Source organism: Hylobates moloch, unplaced genomic scaffold, assembly GCF_009828535.3.
Source record: "Hylobates moloch isolate HMO894 unplaced genomic scaffold, HMol_V3 SCAFFOLD_7, whole genome shotgun sequence".
Taxonomy (NCBI): Eukaryota; Metazoa; Chordata; class Mammalia; order Primates; family Hylobatidae; genus Hylobates; species Hylobates moloch.
In genome coordinates, this window is record NW_026652282.1 from 33,507,773 (window position 1) to 33,535,195 (window position 27,423).

The window sequence follows — 27,423 nt, forward strand, 5'->3', positions numbered from 1 at the left end:
GAGCGAGACTCCATCTCAAAAAAAAAAAGAAAAGTTTTAAATATTTGTGGGTACATAGTAGGTGTATATGTTTATGGGGTACATGAGATGTTTTGATATAGGCATGCCGTGTGAAACAAGCACATCATGGAGAGCAGGGTATCCATCTCCTCAAGTGTTTATCCTTTGAGTTACAAATAATTCAAATAAATTCTTTACTTTAATATATATTATTAAGTTATTATTGACTATAGTCACCATCCTGTGCTATCAAACAGTAGGTCTTATTCATACTTTCTATATTTTTTAACCCATTAAGCATCCCCACTGCCCCCACCCGAGCCCCACACTACCCTTTCCAGCCTCTGGTAACCATCCTTCTACTATCTATGTCCAGTAGTTCAACTGATTTGATTTTTAAATCCCACAAATAAGTGAGAACATGTGAAGTTTGTCTTTCTGTGCCTGGCTTATTTCACTTAACATAGTGATCTCCAGTCCATCCATGTTGTTGCAAATGACTGTATTACACTCTTTTTTATGGCTGAATAGTACACCATTGTGTATATGTACCACGTTTTCTTTATCCATTCATCTGTTGATGCCTGCTTCCAAATCTTGGCTATTGTGAACGGTGCTGCAACAAGCATAGGAGTGCAGATATCTCTTCAATATACTGGCTTCCTTTTTTTGGGTACATACCTAGGAGTGGGATTGCTGGATCATGCGGTAGATCAATTTGTAGTTTCTTGAGGAACGGCCAAACTGTTCTCTATAGTGGTTGTACTAATTTACATTTTCACCAGCAGTGTATGAGAGTTCCTTTTCCTCTGCATCCTCGCCAGCAAATGTATTTTGGTTTCTTGTGTAAAGCTGGCTCAGCTGAAATATGCCACTAAATAAGCCAGAACTTAGTATCTCCAAGAGACAAAGACCCCAGCCTAGTAACTGCCATTCACCTTATGGTTTTCTCTTAATGTGACTGATTTTGTCATTTCAGTGCTAGGAGAAGAGAAGGAAGGAGAAACAGGAGGGGAGCGTGTATTCAAATTGCTTATTTGGAATCCTGCAGATAAGTTAAATATTTGGTTCAAATGGATTTGAAGTGATTTCAAGAATTATACATTCAGCCTGGAAGTCAGGGAGTCTAAGCGCCAAGCAATAATACCCTTTTAATACACTACAAATGTTTGATCATTTGTTTGTTTTTCCAAATCTTATCACTCTACCACTAAGAACAAAATTAGTTTGACCTTCTCAAAAGCCTAAAGACTCATTGTCCCCATAAAACACCAGGAGAACTGTTGGACTGGACTTCTAGTTTGGTAAAAACTTTGATTTAATCCTAATAGTATTGCCACAAAGCTTCTTAATGGATTAACAGAAACTCCCAGCATGAACATACTGGCTCCCTAATGGAACTCAAATGCTTAATGAGTCACGGAGAAATGAACAAAAATATCCAGATCTGCCTTAAACCTTGGACGTTTTCCTAGCGAAGACCTTACCAATTTCAATATATAATTACATTTAGGGAAACTAACTTAAATTTTGATTCTATAGCATTTTTCTCCAAGGAAGTGTTACTTGTAAGGCTCACCGTAGGCACAGGGCCACAAATACCTGATATTCAGAGACATGTTAAACATTGGATTGTCCAAATAAATAAACTTGCCAGACCATTTTTAATATTCTTTTACATTTTATTTTATTGATACATAGTAGATGTACATATTTTCAGGGTACATGTTATAATTTCATACATTTATATAATTTGTAAAGATCAAATCAGTGTAATTGTGATATCCATCACCTTAAGTATTTATCTTTTCCTTATGCTAGAAACATTCGAATTATTCTCTTCTAGCTATTTCAGACCATTTTCTTGGGGGTTTGAAATAATAGGTCACCATAGTCATAAGTAAGATTGTTACCTGAGACTGTGTCTATTATCTGTATCTACGTATGTCTCTATATAGAGATCTATATTATTTCAAATTATTAATGTTTATATTATATTCATATAAGATATAATTTCAAATACCTAGACTATATATAGAAATATATATAGAGATAGGTTTTCTCTCTACATATATATCTATAAGTAGAGAGAGTCTATATAAAGAGAGACTCAGTATAGGCTGGGGATTGGTCTCAGGGCCCGGGTGTTTACCAAAAGCCACACATACTCAAGGCTAAAGTTGGCCTTGTGGAACTTGTGCATAGGGAGAGTTGGCCCACTGTAAATGTGGGTTTCATGTTCCACAAATACTGTGTTTTCAATCTTCATTTGGTTGCAAATGCAGAACTCAAGGTTATGGAGATCCAACTTTATTTTTAAAAATCCACGTATAGATGTACCCGGGCAGTTCAAACCCATGTTGTTCAAGGATCCTCTGTATATTTTTTACTCTTCCCCATATTCCCATTTTACTACCCTTTCCCTTCCTTGTGTATTGTCTCTAGCCAGAATTGGTACAGAGGTCATGCCTCTAGGCAGCAGGGGTTAATTGGCACTCACATCCCAAGAAACTACCATTCCATTTCAATGCAAATTGCAGAAACACAACAATAAAGCCCATGTAATCCAGAACATGGCTGAATGTTGGGGCTGGAAGGGGGAGTAAAGAAGACCCATCCCCTCAAAGGTAAGTCAGCTCATAAGGGAATATCTAATATCAAATATATCCTTGGAGAAATAGGTATTTTATTCCTAAGAAAATGATATAAGTGAAAACTTCACTAATAAAAATGTCACCACTAATATTTTAGATTTCAGGCAGGTGACCATTTTATATCAACAGTAATCTTATAAGAATGTTCCTATGTTAATAGAAGTTATTAACTTTATTATAAAGAAATTTATAATAAGATTAGGCTAATGTGCGTTTCATAATTTTTATAATTGTTCTTTTATTGCAGAGTAATTAAGCATAATGAAAATATTTAATGCAAAGAAATTAATAAAATTATTACACAGCAAACAATTTTTTTAAGTTTTTAATCTCAGTATTGTACTAGGATCTATAAAGGGCATCAATGTCTGCAACTTTTAAAATATCATAAACCTCAATCTACTTAAACATTTAATATCTTCTGATACATATTTTCATTATAGAATCAATGGGCTTATTATAGAAAATTACATAACCATATAATATGAACATTAAAGTCTCACATAGAATTCCACTTTCCAGAGGTGAATAGTCTCCATTTGTGTTGAATTTCCTTCCTGTCACTTTTATGTTTATATATATACACATATATATATGCAATTTTCATATAGTTGGAAATTGCATGAAATTTACATATACATACTGTATAAAATATCATAAACCTCGATCCGCTTAAACATTTAATATCATCTGATACATATTTTCATTATAGAATCAATGGGCTTATTATAGAAAATTAGATAACCATATAATATGAACATTAAAGTCTCACATAGAATTCCACTTCCCAGAGGTAGTCTCCATTTGTGTTGAATTTCCTTCCTGTCACTTTTATGTATATCTATATATTTTTTTCATATAGTTGTAAATTGCATGAAATTTACGTATACATACTATATATGTAAATTTTATTCTTTATTTTTGCTTTGCATTATTTCATGAACTTTTTCATGTCATTAAAAATTATTTGTAAACATTTTTATTAGCTGGATAAGATTTCATAACATAAGATTTTTCCATATAACATGAATGTGCAAAGTGTTTCTTAACTATTTATTCTTATTTACATGAACATTCTCATTCTTAAATCCTCTTATGTTGTGATTCATATTTTGAATAATATTTCCTTAATTTTAAAAACCGGCAATCTGCGAAAATTGATTCAATTAAGACCATGTATCTTGTGAATCAGATTGTTTATCGTTTATCACGAATCTCACCTTCCTTTCGTAGAATCTGAAAGTTTGTAATTAATTGCCAGTGATGGTTTTCAGTGAAGCATATAAGGAAAGAACAACACATAAAGGAAACATTTATATTCATATTCGACAAATTTCAAAGAAATGGTGATAACATTTCTTGTATCATGTACTGATACTGACAACTAGGAAAACTGCTCGAAATGTGTTTTGCAATAACCTTTCTCTATGAAAATGTGAATCCCCATAAGTATCACCTAAAAAGGTAAAATGGGAAAAAGTAAGTACTGATAACTGCCTTTGCTGAACATATAACCCCTTCTCCACCACATTTAAAATAATTTAGTTTGCACAAATTCAATTTAGAGTCATTCTAGAAATAAACTTCAGTTATACATCTATAAAAACTAAAATGGAAACCCTCTAGTATGTGTCCATATTCAGCAGCAGAATTGGTTTTAACGAATTTTTCATGAGCAACATGTTCTCTCTAAAGTATCAGTTTTTTTGTATGAATGACCAATTTTCTTCCATCAAGTCAATTCTATCATTGCATTGTGATACCAAATATTTTAGGAAGCCCAGCATTTTATCTTGGTTGTTTTTTAAAGAAATGCAGCTTTCCTACTTCTTGCTGTACTGATTCTATCTCCATCTCCGTTTTTTTCTGAGTAATTTATCATATTGATAACAAGACTTTCTGATGTTTTTAATACTCAAGCAAGGTATTCTTTGGGTTTCAGATTAGCAAAACACATTCTTGTTTCTTAATGGGCCAGGAAATTGAGGCAATAGTTATTTTAAGATAGTTCCATGTGGGAGACTTGGTTTGCTAATTACATATGAGATAAATTTCTGCTATGATAAGACTATAGTGAATAAACAGCAAGGTATCAAATTGCAGTGATTCCTAACTCCTTTAGAGTTGTAACGAGCTGTTTTTGTCACATAATTTATAAGATCCCTGTCTTAGGTTGGCTTCCCCCAGAGGTAGACCTTGAGCTCATGATTTGTGTGCAAGTGATTTATTAAAGAGAAACCATAAACTACTAGTAGGGAAAGCAACACAGGGAAGAAGAAGAATCTAAGCAAGTGTGAGATGTCAGGCAAAGTTTGGCAGAGGTCACCATCACCATGACTTCACAGGGACAGATAATGTTTGCTGTTTTGTCTCCATTGTCCTTTTTAAAAAGAATTCAGAATGAACTCTTGAGTCATTGTCCCTTTGCATATATGAGCACATTTAATGTTTCTGGAAAATCTGTAATAAGTCATTGATCCTCTTAGGTTATAAGGGATTGGTTAAATTCTTCCTTGTATTTCTGTGGTTTTAATTATTTTCCCTAAAACTGTTACTTTTCAGCATTATTGCTCCATTTTTTTCAGTATTTTTTTGATTTGGGTTTTTTGTTTTGTTTTGTTTTGTTTTTTGTCAATTGCCTGTCAGTTGACATGGTTTTGTGAGATTTTCCGGTATATTCCTATGAGCCAAGCTTTTTAATACCAGGAAGTGTCTTCTGCAGATATGAAGACTTCACAATGCCCTCTTTCCTCGAGACTATTTGTAAACATGAAATTGGCACAAGTCACAAGACTTCTTTATCTAAACAAGTGTTCTTTTACTCCTCCTCCTTGTTACTTTCTCTTAAGCAGCTTTTTATCCAGGCAAAACTTTTTCCCAGTTCTCAGAAAGTCGTGATTGTTTTTAACAGCGTTTGATTTGAAAACTAATCAAAAGTTATACAAAACGTATTAAGATAGAGTCATGCTTGTTGAAGAATGACTCTCTTGGGGAATATTTGTCATGAGAGACTTTGTGATAAGATCCAATTTGGGCAGATGCCATATGTTGAAAGAAGCCTGGCAGACAGAAGAAACCCTCTATGTTTACTGAGGCTTAACTTTGAGTGTGCTCAGCGTGGCTTTGCACAGCTAGGAAAGAAACAGCAGTCATTAATAAATACGGGGTCCTTTCTGAGCAAAAATATTTTAATATATTGAGAGCCAGTGAGAGGATACTGGTGTGTGGGAAGAGTGCAGATTTTGGAATATAAAATTCAGGGTCTGAATCCTGACCTCCTTATTTAATAGCCCTGTGACCCACAAGTTACCTCTCGGAGAGTTCACTTTCTTATTTATAAAATGGGAATCATAATGTATTTTTCATGGGTTATTGTCAAAGCAATGGTATGACATGTGTATTAGTTCGTTTTCACGCTGCTGATAAAGACATACCTGAGACTGGGCAATTTACAAAAGAAAGAGATTTAATGGACTCACAGTTCCACATGGCTGGGGAGGCCTCACAATCAAGGCAGAAGGTAAGAGGCACGTCTCACATGGTGGCAGACAGGAGAAGAGAAGTTGTGCAGGGAAAATCCCCTTTATAAAAGCATCAGATCTCATGAGACTTATTCACTATCATGAGAATAGCATGGGAAAGACCCACCCAGATGATTCAATTATTTCCCACCAGGTCCCTCCCACAACACATGGGCATTATGGGAACTACAATTCAAGATGAAATTTGGGTGGGGACACAGCCAGACCATATCATTCCGCCTCTTGCCCCCTCCCAAGTCTCATATCCTCACATTTCAAAACCAATCATGCCTTCCCAACAGTCTCCCAAAGTCTAAACTCATTTCAGTATTAACTCAAAAGTCCGCAGTCCAAAGTCTCATCTGAGACAAGGCAAGTCCCTCCCATCTGTGAGCCTGTAAAATCAAAAGCAAGTTAGTTACTTCCTAGATACAGTGGGGTACAGGCATTAGGTAAATACAGCCATTCCAAATGGGAGAGATTGGCCAAAATGAAGGGGCTACAGGCCCCATGCAAGTCTGAAATCCAGGGGGCCGTCAAATCTTAAAGCTCCAAAATGATCTCCTTTCACTCCATGTCTCACATCCAGGTCACGCTGATGCAAGAGGTGGGTTCCCATGGTCTTGGGCAGCTCCGCCCTTGTAGTTTTGCAGGGTACAACCTCCCTCCTGGCTGCTTTCACGGGCTGGTGTTGAGTGTCTGTGGCTTTCCTAGGCACACAGTGTAAGCTGTCAGTAGATCTACCGTTCTGGGGTCTGGAGGACAGTGGCCCTCTTCTCACAGCTTCACTAGGTGGTGCCCCAGTAGGGATTCTGTGTGGGGCTCCAACCCCACATTTCCATTCCACACTGCCCTAGTCGAGGTTCTCCATGAGGGCCCTGCCCCTCTAGCAAACTTTTGCCTAGGCATCCAGGCATTTCAGTACATCCTCTGAAATCTATGCAAAGGTTTCGAAACCCCAATTCTTGACTTCTGTGTACTTGCAGGTTCAATACCACATGGAAGCTGCAAAGGCTTGGGGCTTGCACCCTCTGAAGCCATGGTCTGAGCTCTATATTGCCCCCTTTCAGCCACAGCTGGAGCAGCTGAGATGCAGGGCACCAAGTCCCTAGGCTGCACACAGCATGGAGACCCTGGGCCCTGCCCATGAAACCGTTTTTTCTTCCAGGCCTGTGATGAGAGGGGTTGCCACAAAGGTCTCTGACATGCCTTGGAGACATTTCCTCCATTGCCTTAGTGATTACATTTGGCTCCTCGTTACTTATGCAAATTTATGCAGCCAGCATGAATTTCTCCTCAGAAAATGGGATTTTCTTTTCTAGCACATCGTCAGGCTTTTATGCTTTGTTTCCCTTTTAAAACTGAATGCTTTTAACAGCACCCAAGTCACCTCTTGAATGCTTTGCTGCTTAGAAATTTCTTCCCCCAGATACTGTAAATCATCTCTCTCAAGTTCAAAATTCCACACATCTCTAGGGCAGGGGAAAAATGCCACCAGTCTCTTTGCTAAAACATAACAAGAGGCCAGGCATGGTGGCTCATGCCTGTAATCCCAGCACTTTGGGAGGCCGAGGCAGGCAGATCACAAGGTCAGGAGATCGAGACCATTCTGGCTAACATGGTGAAACCCCGTCTCTACTAAAAATACAAAAAATTAGCCAGGTGTGGTGGTGGGTGCCTGTAGTCCCAGCTACTCGGGAGGCTGAGGCAGGAGAATGGCATGAACCCGGGAGGTGGAGCTTGCAGTGAGCCGAGATCACGCCACTGCACTCCAGCCTGGGCAACAGAGTGCAACTCCATCTCAAAAAAAAAAAAACTTAAGAGTCACCTTTGCTCCAGTTCCCAACAAGTTCCTCATCTCCATCTGAGGCCACCTCAGCTTGGATTTCATTGTTCATATCATTATCATTTTGGTCAAAGCCATTCAACAGGTCTCTAGGGAGTTCCAAACTTTCCCACATTTTCCTGTCTTCTTCTGAGCCCTCCAAACTGTTGCAACCTCTGCCTGTTCCCCAGTTTCAAAGTTGCTTCCACATTTTTGGGTATCTTTTCAGCAGTGTCCCATTCTACTAGTACCACTTTATTAGTCTGTTTTCATGCTGCTGATAAAGACATACCCAAGACTGGGCAATTTACAAAAAAAAAAAAAAAAAAAGAGGTTTAATGGACTCACAGTTCCACTTGGCTGGGGAGGCCTCACAATCATGGCAGAAGGTGAAAGGCACATGTCACATGGTGGCAGAGAACAGAAGAGAAATTGTGCAGGGAAATTCCCCTTTATAAAACCATCAGATCTCATAAGAGTTCACTATCACGAGAATGGCACAGGAAAGACCCACCAAATGATTATCTCCCACCAGGTCTCTCCCACAACACCTGGGAAATACAGGAGCTATAATTCAAGATGAGATTTGGGTGGGGACACAACCAAACCATATCAACATGTAAAGTAAAGTGCCTGTTATTATGTGGCTTAAGTGTTGTGAAATTTAGGTTTTAATGATAGGCACTGCATGTGGAAGCTACAGTAAAAATGAAAGCATTTTTTTTTTTATATTCAGAGTACAGAAAGAAGGTCTGGTCAGCCTCGAATTTTCCTCAGGCAAATATGAAATACTACAGTGTTGATGGCGTTGTCTCTGAATCTTACAAAAGATGGGAGTGCAAGGAGCTGTGCAGGCATCAGAATCAGTCTGCTGTGACATTATTCTGCCCGCATATATTATCTTAGTGATTTTTGTGTCATTGTTGACAATAGACTTTGTCAGTCACTGTGGCCTTGCTCTCTTAATGGGATATGAAACACTAGTTCTAGAGAAGTACTTAGCTTGCAGGCATTACATCAGAGGCTGAAGCAAAACCTGACAGCAACATCTCTGCAAGTGGAAGAAAGAATAAAAGCTAATATTTCTTGAGTTCTTATTGTGTTTTTTGGGAAATAGGTTTGGCTGCGGGTGACAGAGACATTATAATCATGACTTAAGATGGGAACATATTCCTGTCTAATGTAAAAGTCTGGGTTGATTGGTGGCTTTTGTGGTATTGTTATGGGGGCTACATTAAAGCGGGGGTCTGGACTCCCTATCTTTTGTTGCTCCACCATGTTGAGAGTTTAGCTCTTGATCCAGGATGGTTCATTCCTATGTCCTCATCCCAGCTTCTGGAAAAGGCGAAGGGGTCAAGGGAAAGGGATCGTCCCTCTTCCATTAAAGGCATGTCCTAGAGGTATATCGTTTCTGATTACACTCCATTGGCCAGCATTTAGTATCATGGCAAAACCTAACTGCAAGAAATACTGAGAAATCTAGTTTTTATTCTGGGTGGCCATGAGTATAGCTAGATGTTCCACTAATAAAGAAGAAAGGGAGAACAGATATTGGGAAACACATACCGGAATTGTCTCTTCCCTAATTATTATGTGTCAAGCTGTGCTAAACACTTACAAACAATTGTCTTACTTAATGCTCATAACAACACTGTGAGGCTGTTTTTACAGAAGTATTTTGAGACACAAAGAGGTTAAGTCTCCTTAAGTCTTGACACGGAGAGACGTTAAATAATTGTCCTAAGATCTCAGGGGATAGCATTAGGAGATATAGCTAATTCTAAATGACGAGTTAATGGGTGCAGCACACCAACATGGCACATGTATACATATGTAAAAAACCTGCACGTTGTGCACATGTACCCTAAAACTTAAAGTATAATAATAATAAAATTTAAAAAAAAAAATCTCAGAGGAAATAAGTGGCATAGCCCGAACTTGAACCTAGGCGCTCTGAGTTTAGAACCCTGTGCTCTGGGCCACTGTGTAATCCTTGCTTCCTCATTATCTCCGTTAGGCCTTGATGTGCTCTACTAGATGAGATTGTTTAAAAGCATCAATGAATTAAAGATACTTTATAAACTGTTTATTCATGGCTTCTTCTTCAAGGCAGCTAATTGCTTCCATTCTAAAATTCCTATCTTATTTGGTGTGAAATGGTGTTCAGTACAATTTGGTCCAGACAAGATAATACAAGAAAAATAATGCCACACAAATGTGACAAGAATTTTAATGAAAGCAATTCCTGGTTTGAAAGAAATGTGTCTATGTGATGATAAAGCAAAAAGTCTTTTTAATACATGGAACATTTTTGATGATGGGATGGAAAAAAACATTCAATATATGACTAGAATACAGAAATGAAAAGATTTTATCATTCAACAACCATCAAGATAGTTAATCTTTTCAGTCTTTACAATTTCAACTACATATAGGTCACCAATTTATGTTAATATAAATGTATCTATACAGCAACAAGGAAAATTAAAGAATGTGAAGCTGCTGTAGATTTGGTGGTCAGAGAAAACCTTCCCTGGGCAAGCAGCAGTAAAACTAAAATTAAAAAAAAAAAAAGTGGGAGCCAGCCAGATTAAGAATTAAGTTGTGTGTTTATCAGTCAAGATAGGTTAAGTGATGCTGCAGTAACAGCTCCAAACTCTTAGTGGCTTAAAACAACAAAGATTTCTCACTCATGCCACATGTTCATAACAGGATGTCTGGGGACTCTACTTCATGGCATCTTCAGACCAGGATCCAGACTTGCAGAGCAGACAATATTTGGAAAATTGTCATTCTCTATGCAAAGAAAAGGATGTGTGGTGAACCCTCCCCTTGATTTTAAAGCTTTTACCTGGGATTACTTACCACATTTCATTGGCCAATGTGAGTCACATGATGACATCTAATGCCAAGAGGGCAGAAAGGCGCAATCCCAACTTGCTTTCAGAAGTAAGGAGAATGGGAAGTGAACAGATAAATGACCACTGTGTTGGGTGATGGAGTGTGGAGGGAAAGCATTCCCACCTGAAGAAATAGCATGTTCAAAGGCCCTGAAGTGGGAAAGAACTTGGCATATTTATGAAACTTTAAGTAGAATTATGTTGCTGAATCCTATCTCCTATCTGTAGATAGGAGATGACCAGAAGGAAGAGGGAGCAGATTAGGCAGATCTTTACAGGCTATGGGAAAGAGGTATAAATTTCTTTAAAAATATAAAGGAAAACTACAGGTTGGTTTTAAGCAGAGGAACCACATGATGTAAGAAATATTTTAAAAGAGTATTGACTAATGATATTGATTATTCCATGGAGAGTAGATTGGAAGGGAATTGAAAGTAGGGACACCTAATAGGCACCTTTTCAAAATTCTAAGTGAGATTGCATGGTGGTCCCAGTTTAATGCAGTCTTATTTGAGGCAAATATTCTATTTCAGACATTTTTAAAATTATTAATTATTATCCATTTCAATCTCCTTCCCATATGCCTCAAATTCATACAGCACTTCAAGCCACTGCAGTAAGCCACAGGGAAGGAATAAAGGTTTTCTTTTCCTCTTCTTTTACTTCTTTTTCTCTTTTCTTTTCTCCTACTAAGGATCTGTGCCTGCTTATGTTGAAGGAAAGGAAAGAGAAAAGCTATGCATCATTGTTTGAAATATTTGGTGATGGGACAAAGAGGTCTCCTTTCTGTTGTCATTACCATTTCTCCATATGAAACTGATAACAGAAGGCTGTTGATATCTTCTCACTCTGTTTAATCCACATGAATGTTCAAAGAGCTAATCTTCTGCCTCCAGGATGTTTGTAGGGTAGGAGACGCACAATCCCAAGCAGGGTTCCTTCTGTTCTGGCCCCAAGGGGAAGTGAGGCTGAGAGGAGAACTGATGGATAATGAGAAAGTGATGTACTCATTAGAACTGAATAATGGTTTCCACAGTGTTTAAATTCATGATTTTGGATATAACATAATTTCTAGAAATAACAAGTTTCAGGGTTTCTTCATGAGAGTGAATGGTGCACATGGACAGGAAGGTCAAAGAAGATGACCAGGTCAAAGAACTGAAGGCCCAGGGAGTTGGATGTGTTATGCCCAGGAATGTTGTACTCTGTAAGAAATGAGGCCAAGTCGAGGGTATATCCATTTCCTGTGGCTGCTGTAACAAATTACCACAAACTTGGTGGGGACTTAAAAGTGCTTAGTATGGCTGCCTGTTGCAACACATGAGTCATCGTGTGTCATTTGTCTCCTTAACTAACATAAAGGGTAGTGGTAATTCTCAGTAGATGTTTTGTTTAGACTCATTTTTTTTCTCAATACCAGAATGCCTAGCACAGTGTAGGCGTACTGTAAGTGTTTGTTGGATGAATGAGTGAGACATGAAGTCAAAGATTTTAAAAACTTTGCTCTACAGTTTGAAAATTCTCTTTTTATGAATCTCTCATCAGGCTGAGAAATAAATGACCTGGTTTCTGATTCCATCTGTACTGCTTATTATTTTTAACATGAGTCTTATAATACCTCACAAGCTAGTTTGAAAGATCAAAAGAAATAATAAATAGCTTTAAATACTCAACTGCTTTATAACCTAGCATGGAATTGGATCCTGAGCAGTATATACAATAAACTAAGGCCTTTGTTCCTGCCTTTGGGAAGATGCTAGTCTAGATGGGCATGACAAAGTTTAACACCACAAATGTAAAAGGATATGGTATAAAATGTGTGGGATGATTCTCAATTTTTTTTTCCTAGAACATAGACATTCTGTGTTGAAGAAGGGATTGGCTCAGTAGCACCAAGCAATGATATGTCTGTGAAGCATTTAAGTGAGAAGGAACCTGTCTTCTGGAGCAGTGTTTTCCAAATTTGGCAATATATTGGAATAAACAGTGAAGCTTTAAAAAATCCCATTACTTAGGCCACATTCAAAGCTAATTACGTTAGAATCTGTGGAAGTGAGATTTGCGAATCGGTATTTTTAAAATCTTTCCAAAGTGATTCCAATATATAGCCAAATTTGAGACTGAATCTCCAAAGCTGTGCTTCTCAAACTCTAATCACCTGAAAATGTTGTTAAAATGTAGGTTCTGATCCAATAGGGTCTAAGGCAGTGCCTGAGATTCTGCATTCCTGAAACGCTCCCAGGTGATGCTGATGCTGCTGGAACAAGGACCACACTTGGAATGGCAATTTTCTAAAGGATAAATAAATTACATGTCAGGTAGTAAAAGAAGGGACATGGAACCTATGTGCCAAGCAGCATGCTGGGAACTTTACATTTATCATCTCATTTAATCTTTAAAACAACCATGAAGGAATATTATTACTCTCATTTTAGAAATGAAGAGACTGGGGTTGAGTGGGTAAATCATTGCCTGAGGCTGGACAGCTTATTCGTGATGGAACCTGGATTTAAACATAGGCATGTCTAACAGCGAAGCCCATAGGCTAATAGAAATTGTTGGAAACTTTCAAATGCTAAGCAGAAGCTTTTCGATGTGAAATGGTAGGCAGTCTACAGCCATACCACGCTGAATGCACCTGATCTCATCTGAAATGGTAGGCAATGTCTTTGCCACTTTTCTTAAGTGCATGAAGATTGTGCCTACAATGATGCCGAGTTTGATTTCACACTCTTGCCTCAAGTAGTATATAAAGGCAGGTGAAGAACAAGGTACTGTGTATGCCTGTAACCTGGGGCCATGCTCTCTAGTGTTATGGTATCAAAGATATCCTAGAGAAGTTACAGTAGAATGAGAATAAATACTCATAGCAAAATAATAGTGCTAGTAGAGAATGTCAAAATTCAAAAGTAAAACACAAACATTTTATTTTTCAGTTACTGATATCAAAGGATTGTTGCTTCTGGAGGGAGAAATTGTATTTCCTGAAAATATTTGGCTCTAACTCCTTGATTCAAATGTTCTTCCAAATGAAAAATCTCTTGATTAAAGAGATGGGAATTGGAAGTAGCGACACCAAATAGGCACCTTTTCAAAATTCTAAGTGAGATTGCATGGTGGTCCCCAGTTTAAAGCAGTCTTTTTTGAGGCAAATATTCTATCTATTTTAGACATTGTTTTAGACATTGTAGATCTCTCTGCTCCTGTTTATTTGTTTTTTTTAAGTGATTTTTTTTCCCTCTCCTTTCAGGAAGCTGAAAAATGAACTCTTAGAAGCAAAACGTAGAAGTGGGAAAACTCAGCAAGAGGCCAGCAGAGTTTGTGTTCACTGTCACAGAAACCTGGGCCTAATCTTTGACCGGGGAGACCCTTGTCAGGCTTGCTCACTGAGGGTATGCAGGGAGTGTCGAGTTGCAGGCCCCGATGGCAGCTGGAAGTGCACTGTCTGTGACAAAATCGCGTGAGTTTCTTGCTTTTTCATGGAAAGCGGAGATTGATGACTGAAGGGATTGGAGTGGGGAAAGCAAGAGAGAAAAAGAGTATTTTAAGTTTAAGGATAGAGAGTGCAGGTGAAATTACAGCCCAATCACAGGCTTAGCAATGCCTTGTCAGGGCTCTGGGGTGTGTGTGTGTGTGTGTGTATGTGTGAGAGAGAGAGACAGATACAGAAAGAATATTTTTTAAAAAACTGCAAAGCATTGTAAAATTGGAAGCCTCACTGAACCATATCTCTTTCTTTTTAATCATTATTAATATTATTATTTTAGGGACAGGGTCTCACTCTGTCACCCTGGCTGGAGGGCAGTGGCTGTTATCATGGCTCACTGAAGCCTCGACCTCCTGGGCTCAAGTGATCCACTCATCTCAGCCTCCAGGATAGCTGAGACTACAGGCATGCACCACTACACACAGCTAATTGAAGAGGCAGGGTCTTGCTGTATTGTCCAGGCTGGTCTTGCATTCCTAGACTTAAGGGATCCTCCAGCCTTGGCCTCCCAAAGTGCTAGGATTACAGGCGTGAGCCACTGCACCCGGCCACTCTTTCTGTATTTAAAAACTGCCCCTGAGCATCCTTGTCTCAGGGCCCCTCTTGGCTTCACGTGGCTCCTCAGAAGGCATAGATAATTTCCCTGAGACATTCTTAGACATTTGAGGTGACTGGCAATATGATTCTCACATGTTCAGCCTGCTCTGCACATCAGCTGACAAGCAAAGCTGGAGTAGTTCCCGAATTTCCTCCAAACCTACCTTTCCTTGAGCAAGAATGAAGGGAGAGAACCTTCCCATTTGCCTCTCTGTTTAGCCTGTGGGAGTGCAGTGAGCACAAATTTCACTTTGCCAACTTGGGTGAAAGCCAAGAGTCATTGTTTTCTCAGTTCAATTAAACCAGTCTTAGTCTGATTCAGTCTCTACTGCTCCCCTCCTTTTGAGAAATTTCCCCTGAATCCACTGGTATGTTTTCTCCCTCCCAGTGTCCGTCTCCTCTGCTTTGGGAGGTGCCTCATAATCTCATCTCAAGGCAGCTGAGTGTTCATCTACCTTTCCTGTGAATGAAGTAGGGGATGCTGGCATCACTCTAATTCATTGGTTTTTGTTTTGCTTTTTGCCTAATTAACTCATCCTGTTATAGTAGTTTAGGGGCTGTCTTGGGAGGAAAAGTAGATAGTGAGGTAGTAGAAGTGATCTTTCATTTTCAACTTCTCTAAATGAGGACTACTGTTCTGTTGAAGACGCCTATATTCAGTGCTTACATTTTTAGCCAATGTTATGTTCCCTGTACTGTTTCACAAAAGTGATCCTGAATAGAGCAATTCAAACTATGCTTTAATACTGGATTGAGATAAGTAGGGTTATTTTTTCTTTTCTTTAGTTTTAAATTTTTGTGAATACATAGCAGGTATATATATTTTTGGGGTACATGAGATATTTTGATACAGGCTTGTAGTATGTAATAATTACATCAGGGTAAATGGAGTATCTATTACCTCAAGAATTTATCCTTTGTGTTACAAACAATCCAACTATACTCTTTTAGTTATTTTTTAATGTAAAATTAAATCATTATTGACTATAGTCACCCAGTTATGCTATCAAGTACTAGATCTTATTCATTCTGTCTAACTATTTTTATACCTGTTAGCCATCTCCACTTCCCTCAACCCCCACTACCCTTCCCAGCCTCTGGTAACCATCCTTCCACTCTCTATGTCCATGAGTTAAATTGTTTTAATTTTTAGCTCCCACAAATAAGTGAGAACATGTAAAGTTTGTCTTTCTGTGCCTAGCTTATTTCACTTAATATAATGGCCTCTATTTTCATCCACATTGTTGCAAATGACTAGATCTCATTCCTTTTTATAGCTGAATAGTACTCCATTGTGTATATGTACCACACTTTCTTCACCCACTTATCTGTTGATGGGCACTTAGGTTGCTTCCAAATCTTGGCTATTGTGAATAGTGCTGCATTAAACATGGGAGTGAAGATATCTCTTCAATATACTGATTTCTTTTCTTTTGGGTATATACCTAGAAGTGGGATTGTTAGATCATATGGTAGCTCTATTTTTAGTAGTTTGAGGAACCTCCAAACTTTTCTCCTAGTTGTACTAATTTACATTTTCACCAACAGTGTGTGAGGGTTCCTTTTCCTCTACATTCTCACCAGCATTTGTTATTGCCTGTCTTTTGGATAAAAGCCATTCTAACTGGAGTGAGATAATAGCTCATTGTAGTTTTGTCATGCATTTATCTGATGATCAATGTTGTTGAACACCTTTTCATATGCATGTTTGCCATTTGTATGTCTTCTTTTGAGAAATGTCCGTTCAGATCATTTGCCCATTTTAATCAGATTATTAGATTTCTTGCTAATCAGATTATTAGATTTTTGTAGAGTTGTTCAAGCTCCTTATATATTCTGATTTTTAATCCCTTGTCAGATGGGTACTTTGCAAATATTTTCTCCCATTCTGCAAGTTGTCTCTTCACTTTGTTGACTGTATCCTTTGCTGTGCAGAAGCTTTTTAACTTGATATGATCCTATTTGTTCATGTTTGCTTTGATTGCCTGTGCTTGTGGGGTATTTCTCAAAAAGTGTTTGCCCAGACCAATGTCCTAGAGATTTTTCTGCAAAGTTTTCTTATAGTGGTTTCATAGTTTGAGGTCTTAGACTTAAGTATTTAATCCACTCTGATTTGATTTTTGTATATGGTGAGAGATATGGGTCTAGTTTCATTCTCTGCATGTGGATATCCAGTTTTCCCAGCACCATTTGTTGAAGAGACTGTCCTTTCCCCAATGTATGATTCTGACACCTTTGTGGAAAATGAGCTCACTGTAGATGTATGTATACGTTTCTTGGTTTTTTATTCGGTTCCATTGGTCTTTGAATCTGTTTTTATACCAGTACCATGCTGATTTGCATATGTTATACAGCATAAAAACATAGAAATTTAGTTCTGTGGTATAATTTGAAGTCAGGTAACGTGATTTCTCTAGTTTTCTTTTTGCTCAGGACAGCTTTGGCTATTCTGGGTCTTTTGTGGTTCCATGTAAATTTTAAGATTGTTTTCTGCAGTTCTGTGAAAAATGTAATTGGTATCTTAACAGAGAATGCACTGAATCTGTAGATTGCTTTAGATAAGCAGTTTTAAAGAAATGAATCTTTTAAGTTCTTTTATTACTTACTTTGGATACATTATTTTGATTTATTTAAGCAATTATTCTCAATTCTTTATCTCACATAAATAAATTTTTCTTAGTCCTTTCTGTCATCAGCAAACTTCCTTCTCCAGATCTGGGAGGATGAACACTGATGAAATAAACAATATATGGATTTCAACATAATGTTTTACTAATTTGAAGGAGCTCTTTATATATTCTATGTACAAGCTATGTTGGTTACCTATATTGCAGATATCCTCTCTCACCTCCTGACTTGGCTTTCCACTGTCTTAATGGTATCATTTTATGAACAGAAATCTCTACTTTTTAATAGTTCCGTTTGTTAATTTTTTCCTGGATTACTAGAGGGATTTTTTTCTGAATCCTGTTGAAGAAAACTTTCCCTAACACCAAAATCATGAAAATATTCTCCTATGTGATGTTTTATAATTGTTATTGTCTTACCTTTTATCTTTAAACTTATAATCCACCTGAAACTTATTTTTTGTGCATACTGTGAATTAAAAACTGATTTTTATATTTTAATATGGGAATTATGCAGTGGCAGATTTGAGTATCCTAGATAACTCTATTCAATGATGTTTGTTAATTGCATTGTCCAAGTCTTCCATATACTTAGTGATTTTTAATCTGCATATCCAATCAGGTATCCAGAAAGGTATGCTAAACTCTCTCAATAATAATTGTGGATTTTCTATTTATCCTTTTAGTTCTGATTATATTTGCTTTATATATTTAGATTTACTACACTGTTACCCTTTCCACTGCTCTTTATTCTTTGCTATATCTCTATGCTTCCATTAGAATAATTTTTCTTCTTCCTAAAGGGTACCCTTTAGTATTTCCTTCAGTGTGGCTTTGCTGGTGGTGAATACTCTCAATTTTTTTCTTAGCATGGCTTTATTTCACTCTTAATTTTCAAATATGTTTTCATTGCTTATTGAATCCTAGGTTGGATGTTATTAACTTTCAGTAATTTGAAGAATCTATTGGCTTCTGATTTCCAGTGTTTCTATTAGGAAATCAGCTATCAGTATATTATTGTTCCTTTGAAGGTAATATTTTTAAAACGTTTTTAATATTTTCCCTTTTCTGTCGTGTTTTCAACAGTTACTATAACAAACCTATGTCTGATTTTCTTCGTATTTATCTATTTTGATGTTCCTAGAACATCTTGAGCCTGTACATTAATATCTTTTGTCATATTTGAAAATTTCTCAGGGAGTAGCTCTTTAGATATTTCTTTTCCCCCATTATCTGTCTCCTCTATGCCAGGTAGTCAAGATATGTATCTTAGTAATATTCAACATCTTTTAGATATCTTTATGCTCCCTTCTGTATTTGTTATCCATTTACATCTCTGAACTCAGTTTGTATATTTTGTCTGACCTATATTTCAGTTCATGAATCCTGCCTTTGTGTCTAATTTGCTATTAAACACATCCATTTAATTCTTAACTTCAGTTACTGTGTTTTTCAGTTTTAGAATTTTCATTTTGCTTCTGTTATGTTTTCTAACTGTCTGCTGACCTACTCATTTTTTTTTATGTAATGTCTTGAAGTAATTATTTGGAGTTATATTAAAATGTATAAATTATAGATCTGTTATCTGAGTCCCCTATGGGACTATTTCTATTGTTTATTGTTTCTTGTGGTTTTGGTCATGTCTTTCTTCCCATAAACCTAGTGGTTTTTTATTGATGGTCAAAAAATATGAAAAAAATGGTAGGACTTAATGAGACTCTGTGTAATATGCCTCTATTGAGAATGTACATTTTTCTTCTGGAAGGGAATTAGGATAAGGCTCTTGCATATTTAAGATTACCTTAATCAAGTCAAGGATTGAACTAATTTCAAAATTGGGACCTTGGTCCCCATGAGGGCTGATCTGTTTCTGGATCACATAAACTCATAGGGAATACTCCTTCAGAGACTCATAACATGCCTATTAGATAAGAGAGGCAATTGGTTTTATATTTTATGGATAGTGTAAACAAGAACGCTAAGAGTTAGATGTGTGTTAGTAGAGTTGGGATGAGTTTAAAAGTTTTGGGGTTTTTTGTTTGTTTGTTTGCTTGTTTTTCACACAGCTCTTTTCCCACCAGATTCTGCCAAGATGAGATTTTCCATTTTAGAGCAATGAAGAAGAAAATGGAATTTTAACTAATGACTGATTTGCTAGTCCTCAACTATGGAGTCTGAGGATTTATGGGGGAATTTCTCAATAACTATTTCTCTAAATTTATAAAATGCTATTTGATCCTTAGTATTTATTTTTGTCATTTATATTCCATGTTTGTTCACCCTCTTCTTTACACCCGAGGCCCTCACTCACTTAGACAACAGTAACCAGGGACTGTGACTCAAAAACTCTTCAATCAATTATAAGTCATCTCAAGCTTCTGTACGGGGAGAAGAATTTTATCTGTAACTTCTAAATATCACTATCTAAATATATCTATCTAAATATCATTACAAGGTAATTACGGAAGTATACTTTCCAATACAAGATCCAAGGAGATTGTGTATTCAGACACTGTGCCATCAACTAATCTGCTAGTTAGTACAGATGATAACTAAAGGCCTAAGTCACTCATACCTCTCTCCTACATTTTATTGGATTAACTTTAGGTTATTTTAATGAGAAATTAACTTTTAATATAAGTCAGTGGAATTTGGAGACTGTTTTAGAAGCTAGCCTACCCAAATTAATGCAACCCTTTCCTGTGGTTTTTCCCTTAATACTTACATGCTCTATAGTTTACTTATTTAACTTATTATTTTTCTTTCTCCACTAGAATGTAAGGGCAGGAGTTTTTATCTGTACTGTTCACTGATGTAGTTCTAGTGCCTAAAATAATGCCTATAGTAGGCACTCAATGGATATTTGTTAAATGAATAGATAGATGAATGGATAAACAAACAAATGAACAGTTGAATGGATGAATAAATGGTTGGCCTCTACTTAAAGTGTATCAGGCTTAAGCAAGTGGAACAAATGTAGAACAATTGTGGTTTTCTTCTGTCAGGAGCATGGGATTAAAAAGAAATGAGCCATGCCAAATACATTTGCCCTCTGAACAAAGTAAATTCCTAACTGTCACATAAAGATGTAACATAAGTTGTTGTCAGAGGGTATAAGAATAAATAATAACAAATCAAAACTTCTGTGTCTTCCTTGGGACATGTTAATGCATTGATACAGAACTTCTGAATCAATTGCACTAATTTTATTGGTGAAACAATAATTTAATAGACCCAAATATCCACCTATATAATTAATCCATTCATTAACCCATCCATCTGTCTTTCCCATACATTTATTGATAAACTGTTAAGTATACTAGGGACTAAGGATACAAAGTTGAATAAAAAATGGACTACCTTCAATGGTTGCACAGTATAAGGAGGAAGATGAGTTTATTATTTCATTCATAAATTTCTGTCTTGATGCATTAAAATGTCTTAAGGAAGAAACAGCTCTTTCAATGTGTGATTCTAACCCTTCTATGACAACAACTTGTCTTTTAGTTATATCCTTCTGTGACAGCTAGAAATTTACAAGATGAGTATTTAATTTGATATATCAAAATTACTTCTCATTTTTAAAGCTGAAAATCAGAGTACATTACTTCTCCAACATTCCAACTGTTAGTCTGTGTGATATTAGAGACTTAAACTATCTCTCAGTGTTGGAAGTATCTTGTTTGCTATTCATGGAGTGGTTTTCAAAAAGGAAGCATAAATGATATTTTATTGGCAGCAAACACTCTTTGTTTGTTGTGAGAGAATATTGCAGCCCCACTGGGCTGTCTCTATGCTTAATAGACCATAAAATTGAAATTCCCACCCTGACCTCTAAGAGATGAGATGAGTCAGAAGGTGACTCACTCTCTAATCAGTTGGAAGTAAATGACCTTTATTGTCATTTACTTTGGACTGGGTAAAAGTAAAGAGCTTTTATTGCTTTAGCACTGAAACGATTACAGCAAGGACTGACAGAGGAAGGTTACCTGTTGTAATGGGCTGAGCAGCCCCTGACATTTTCTCCAATCCCTTCTGATTCTAACAAGTTGGCTACTGTAAACCTAGTTTTTAAACTCTATAAAAACATGATAAAAGGGACCTTAACACAGCCAGTTAATTCCTTTTTCTATCTTAATAATACCTATAAAATTCCACATTGTTATGTTAGCTGAGGCAGTTGCAGTCCAACACAAAGATAGTCATAATGATCATTTTTTTCTAATTAGTACCCAATTGAATTCAGAAAGGCCCCAAAGATAAAAGCAACATGAGTTGGAACAAAACATGAAATATTTTTTCTTTCTTTCTTTCTTTTTTTTTTTTTTTTGAGATGAAGTCTTGCTCTGTCACCCAAGCTGGAGTGCAGTGGCACAATCTCGACTCACTACAGCCTCTGCCTCCCAGGTTCAAGTGATTCTCCTGCCTCAGCTTCCCAAGTGGCTGGGACTACAGGCATGCGCCACCACACCCGGCTAATTTTGTTGTATTTTTAGTAGAGATGGGGTTTCACTGAGTTGGCCAGGCTGGTCTCAAATTCCTGACCTCAAGTGATCCACCCGCCTCAGTCTTCCAAAGTGCTGGTATTGTAGGTGTGAGCCACTGTGTCTCGCCAAAACATGAAATACTTCTAATATGGCATTGATGGGCTGATCTTATATTCATGTTATGTTGCAACATATTACCATGCTATATGTCCTTGTGAGAATCTTTGTCTTTTTAAATTAGGAAGATCCTGATATTTTTATTTTTGATTAATTGCTAATGATTACAGCAATGGATAAAATATAACTGAAATAGATGAAAAATATTGAGTGTTTATCAGTAAAATAAATTTCAAAAAAGATAATACTGATGGATGGAACATACACAGAGTGCAGAAGACAACGTATACACCTTTGTTATAAGAAAGAGAAATACAGCCCCTAACATCTGGAAACTGGGCTCACACTGACAAACCTAGTCCCTTGATGTTAAGAGCTGGTCTTGCACTTACAGGTAGGCCATACTGTTATCCTGTTAGACATCAAGCAGTCTCAGGGTACCAGAATCCCACAAGATCATTCTACAACAATAATAAACAAAACAAGAACACTTTATAATCTTATCTAAGCATAGATGAAAACAAGGTGACTGTTGAAACTGCAAATTACCAAACATCCCCATTTCTTTACTAATGTGAATAACCTCCTACTTTCTTTTTTTTTTTTTTTGAGACAGAGTCTCGCTCTGTCACCCAGGCTGGAGTGCGGTGGCGCAATCTCGGCTCACTGCAAGTTCCGTCTCCCAGGTTCACGCCATTCTCCTGCCTCAGCCTCTCCGAGTAGCTGGGACTACAGGCGCCCGCCACCACCCCCGGCTAATTTTTTGTATTTTTAGTAGAGACGGGGTTTCACCGTGGTCTTGATCTCCTGACCTCGTGATCCGCCCGCCTCAGCCTCCCAAAGTGCTGGGATTACAAGCGTGAGCCACCGCACCCGGCCTTAACCTCCTACTTTCTTACCAATTAGAGCTTTAGCCTAGCATTAGTCTGCCATCCTTCTAAATAAAATTTATCGAGATACCAATGATAGAATTGTCCCCACTCTCTGACATCGCTTAATCCAGAGAAAATATCTGCTCCATCGAACTCTCCCAAAAATTACTAACATAAACCCAAATCCTGTAGTAAATCCTTTCAAGTGCCCTCTTACCGAGACTCTCCATGATTCCTCATGGTACGTAGGGTTTTTTTTTTTTTTCATTATTATGGGCAAAAATCTCAACATGTTTGTCCATAGGTGGGACAAACATCTGGTCATCTTTGGCCTGATGAGTGAGTATTGGTAATTGCCACATAGGTCATTTCAAAATCACCTCTAATTTAGCAAATTTTCATAGTGCAGCTACAAGGGAAAGATTCATATTGGAGTAGTCCCACATTTATCCAAAGATTTTTTGAATGGCAAGAAGCTATTTTTAGTCCCTTGACATGTTATTTTGCATCACCTATCAATTATATACAAGTGCCTCCACGCTTGTATAGAATGAGGTGTTCACTGTGAGTATGGTACCTTAATAGCTATATAAACTAGAAAGATTTTTAAATCTAAAAATACAGTACATATCCAGGATACTCTATAATACATATGGTTTAAACAATAATAAAAATAGCCGCTGTGTATTCGTTACCCAGTCTAAGAATTAGAACATCTTATTTTGTATTTTTCATTCCCTTGCTTTACTTTATGGTTTTACTGCATTTGGATGTGTCTCTAAGTAATATGTTTTCTAGTTTTGTATTTTTGAATATTATGGAAATGGAAATCATACTACCTGTGTTCTTTTGTGATGTTTTTATCTTAACAACATGTTTGTAAAATTCATCCATGTTCATGTGAATAACATTACGTTCATCTACACTGTTGTTACATTCCCTTAATGCATCTATTTTCTGGTGAACAGACATTTAGATTGTTTCAGTTTATAATTTTACCAAAAAATGCTGCCATGGCATTCTTATACATATGGACTGATAAACATGTATGAGTGTGTACACTCAATGGTGGGATTTTTAAATCTGTGGATCATGACCTATTGGTAGGTAGTAACTAGCGTTAAAAACAAGTGGTGGGATTTTTAAATCTGTGGATCTGACCCATTGGTGGGTAGTAACTAACATTAAAAAAAAGTGGAGTAGAAAATGTCAGTATAGATATACATATATATGTGTGTGTGTGTGCGTGTGTGTGTATACTTATACGTGTGTGTATTTATTTTCTGAGTTGTGACATAAAATGTATTTCTTATTGCAACCTCTGCCAAAAATGCTTGAGAAGACTACTGCAGGTTGTGCATCTAGGAATGAAATTGCACACCAAACGGTATGAGCATTTTCAGCTTGACAAGATAATGTTAAATTCTTTTTTATAGCGGTTGTACCAATTAAAACCCCACTAGCATTGTATACGTGTTTCCTTTACTTCATGATCTTACCAACACTTGGCTTCATGAACATTTTTTATTTTTTCCAAACCGATAGATATAAAGGAATATCTCCCTATAGTTTCAATTTGCATTTTACTGCTTAAGTATGAGGTTGAGCAGCTTTTCATATATTTATTAGCTTTTTGTGGTTCTTTTCCTGTGATATTTGTATTTATGTGTATTGCACAATTTTATTTTAGGTGCTGGTATTTTCCTTATTAATTTGGAGGTATTCTTTATGCTTCCCTTCATCTCTAAATATGTTTTTGCTTTGAAGGCTATTTTTTATGTTATTAATACAATTACATCAAATTTCTTTTGGCTAATAGCTGCATACATGTTTTTCCAACTTTTGACTTTAAAGCTTTCTGTGTCCGTATGTTTAAGGTGAGTCTCTCTTATGTGGCATATATGTTATTTTAAAATATAGTATATGTTATATGTATTTTAATACTTGTTATACTTATATGCTGTATACATTATATATGTGTTGTATGTACATATACATGATATATATACTATATGTAATTTTTAACATTTAATCTCATAATATTGTTTCTTAAATTAGTTTAGTCTGTACTCACCGATCACTACAATATTTACATTTATTTCTATTGTCATTGTGATTCCTGAAATATTTGCATTTATTTATTTTATCTGTAGATTCATTAAAGTGTATTTTTCTCATCCCATGTTATCCTTTCTACTGGTATTCGTATTACATGCTTTTTTCATTTTCAGTGGTTATCCTGGAAATTATAACATTTATATTTAACTTTGCAAATCAATAGCTAAAAGAAGCTTGGTATTCTTAAACTCTAAATATTATTTTCCTGGCTGATACATGATTTTTGTCCTTTGTTTTAGACATTTCTTATTGTATAATCCAACAATTTATGTCATCTCATTTTTCTTTATAAATCAGTTTGTTTAGATTTTTGTATATTTTATCAATTTCATTGTTCACCATTTCTTTTTATACCTCAGACCTATTTTACCTCCTCCTGACGTATAGTCTTTAAAAGTTCCTTTAGCGAGAATCTGTTGGTGATAAATTATCTGTTTTCATTTTGTTGAAAATTTCTTTATTTCATCCTCATTCGTGAACAGTGATTTCTGTGGATATGCAATTCTAGATTGATAGTATTTTCTCCCAGCACTTCGAAGACATATCATTGGTTTCTGGATTTCATCATTGCTATTAAAAATCAACTGTCATGCTAATTGTGGTTCTTTTTTAGGTTTCCTTTTGCCTTCCTAGCTACTTTTAAGATGTTCCCTCTGTCTGTAGTGCTCTTTAGTTTCATCATAATGTGTCTAGGGATTTCTTTTCACTTTTCCTGCTTGGAAAGGAAGAAAGGAATAAATGTACACCAGCATCTTCGTATGGCCAAGGTGCTTGTTTGTCTTCTTCACCTGTGTATTCTTAGCCTTAGCCCAGGGCCTGACACATAGTAGAAATGCAATAAATATTTGCTGTGTAGGCCGGGCGTGGTGGCTCACGCGTGTAATCCCAACACTTTGGGAGGCAGAGGTGGGCGGATCACTTGAGGTCAGGAGTTTGAGACCAGCCTGGCCAACATGGTGAAAACCCATCTCTATTAAAAATACAAAAATTAGCCGGCTGTGATGGGGCATGCCTGTAGTCCCAGCTACTCGGGAGGCTGAGGCAGGAGAATTGCTTGAACCTAGAAGGTGGAGGTTGCAGTGAGCTGAGAGCATGCCACTGCACTCCAGCCTGGGTGACAGAGTGAGACTCTGTCTAAAAAAAAAATTGCTGTGTAATTAATAAATGTATAAAAAATTTGAATTAGTTTCCTTATAATAGAAGGGAACTAATACCTTATCTCAGAATATCTAATAAGCATATCTTGTTGCAGATGTCTCCAGTAGTTAATAGAAAATAAAGGAGCAAAATGAATCTTTTGGTCATTATTCTTTTTTAAGATAAGATTACCTATTTTCCCCTGTAAAACTACAGATAATTTAATTTGACTTTACATTCATATAAGCTTCCAAGTGAAGGCTTGAAAAGTCCCAGAGGTTTAGTGTTAAAGAAAACCAGGACCTAGCAAATCCTGAATTGTCAGTAATCGTTATTCACAAATAAGTATAGCCCACTGTGATTTTAATCAAGCCCATTCTTCAGAGTATGACTTAGAGTGCATAAAGTCTATGTCAAGTCTTGTGTTTTTCAAATACTAGATTGACATGACAGAGAGGGATATAAATTTTATAGTGGGTGGCATTTTTATTTTCTTTTGTCTTTTACCCCTTCTGTATTCTTACCACTCTACCCTCAACACACAGACATGCACACGCACACACGCACCCCACAATCACAACCAATCATATGCAATGCTATGTTTGTTATTCCTTGGACTCTACAGGTTTTCACCCTTCCTCAAAGCCCTGTTATAGCTGGCAAGTATGAGTTCTCTTCAGACAATTTTTCCAAATATAAAGCATGTGGGATTTCAATACAAATCCTGTCTCTGACATAACACCTTTATAACTTTGGGCAAATTGTTTAACCTATGTGAGCTTTAGTTTCCTTGTCTGTAAATTGGTAATAGTAATAGATACTTCATTGCTTATAGTGAGAATTAGAGATACCATATATAAAGTGACTAGCCTATTACTTGGTAACTGATATGCACTCACTAAGTATTAGTTTCCTGTTCTACCAAGACTTCTGTCTGCCTCCTGACAAGACCTGACACCTGAGAGGGTGACAAAGGCATAATCTCAACAATTTGTTCGATATTTTCTCTGAAATGACAATGACTCAAGTGCATTATCTGAGTTGAACAAATACAAGACTTATAGTTATTATTCTCCAAGGG

The 27,423-nt window shown here is 36.7% G+C and overlaps 1 protein-coding gene across 1 annotated transcript in view; it reads left to right on the top strand.

The window, feature by feature from the left end:
- The first annotated feature begins 4,056 nt into the window (after positions 1-4,056).
- SYTL5 (synaptotagmin like 5) overlaps positions 4,057-27,423 on the top strand; it is an 84,060-nt gene continuing 60,693 nt past the window's right edge. The window contains exons 1-2 of the mRNA XM_032756170.2: positions 4,057-4,118; positions 14,151-14,360. Coding sequence (XP_032612061.1) covers positions 4,057-4,118; positions 14,151-14,360 — 272 coding nt within the window. The remainder of the gene's footprint in view (positions 4,119-14,150; positions 14,361-27,423) is intronic.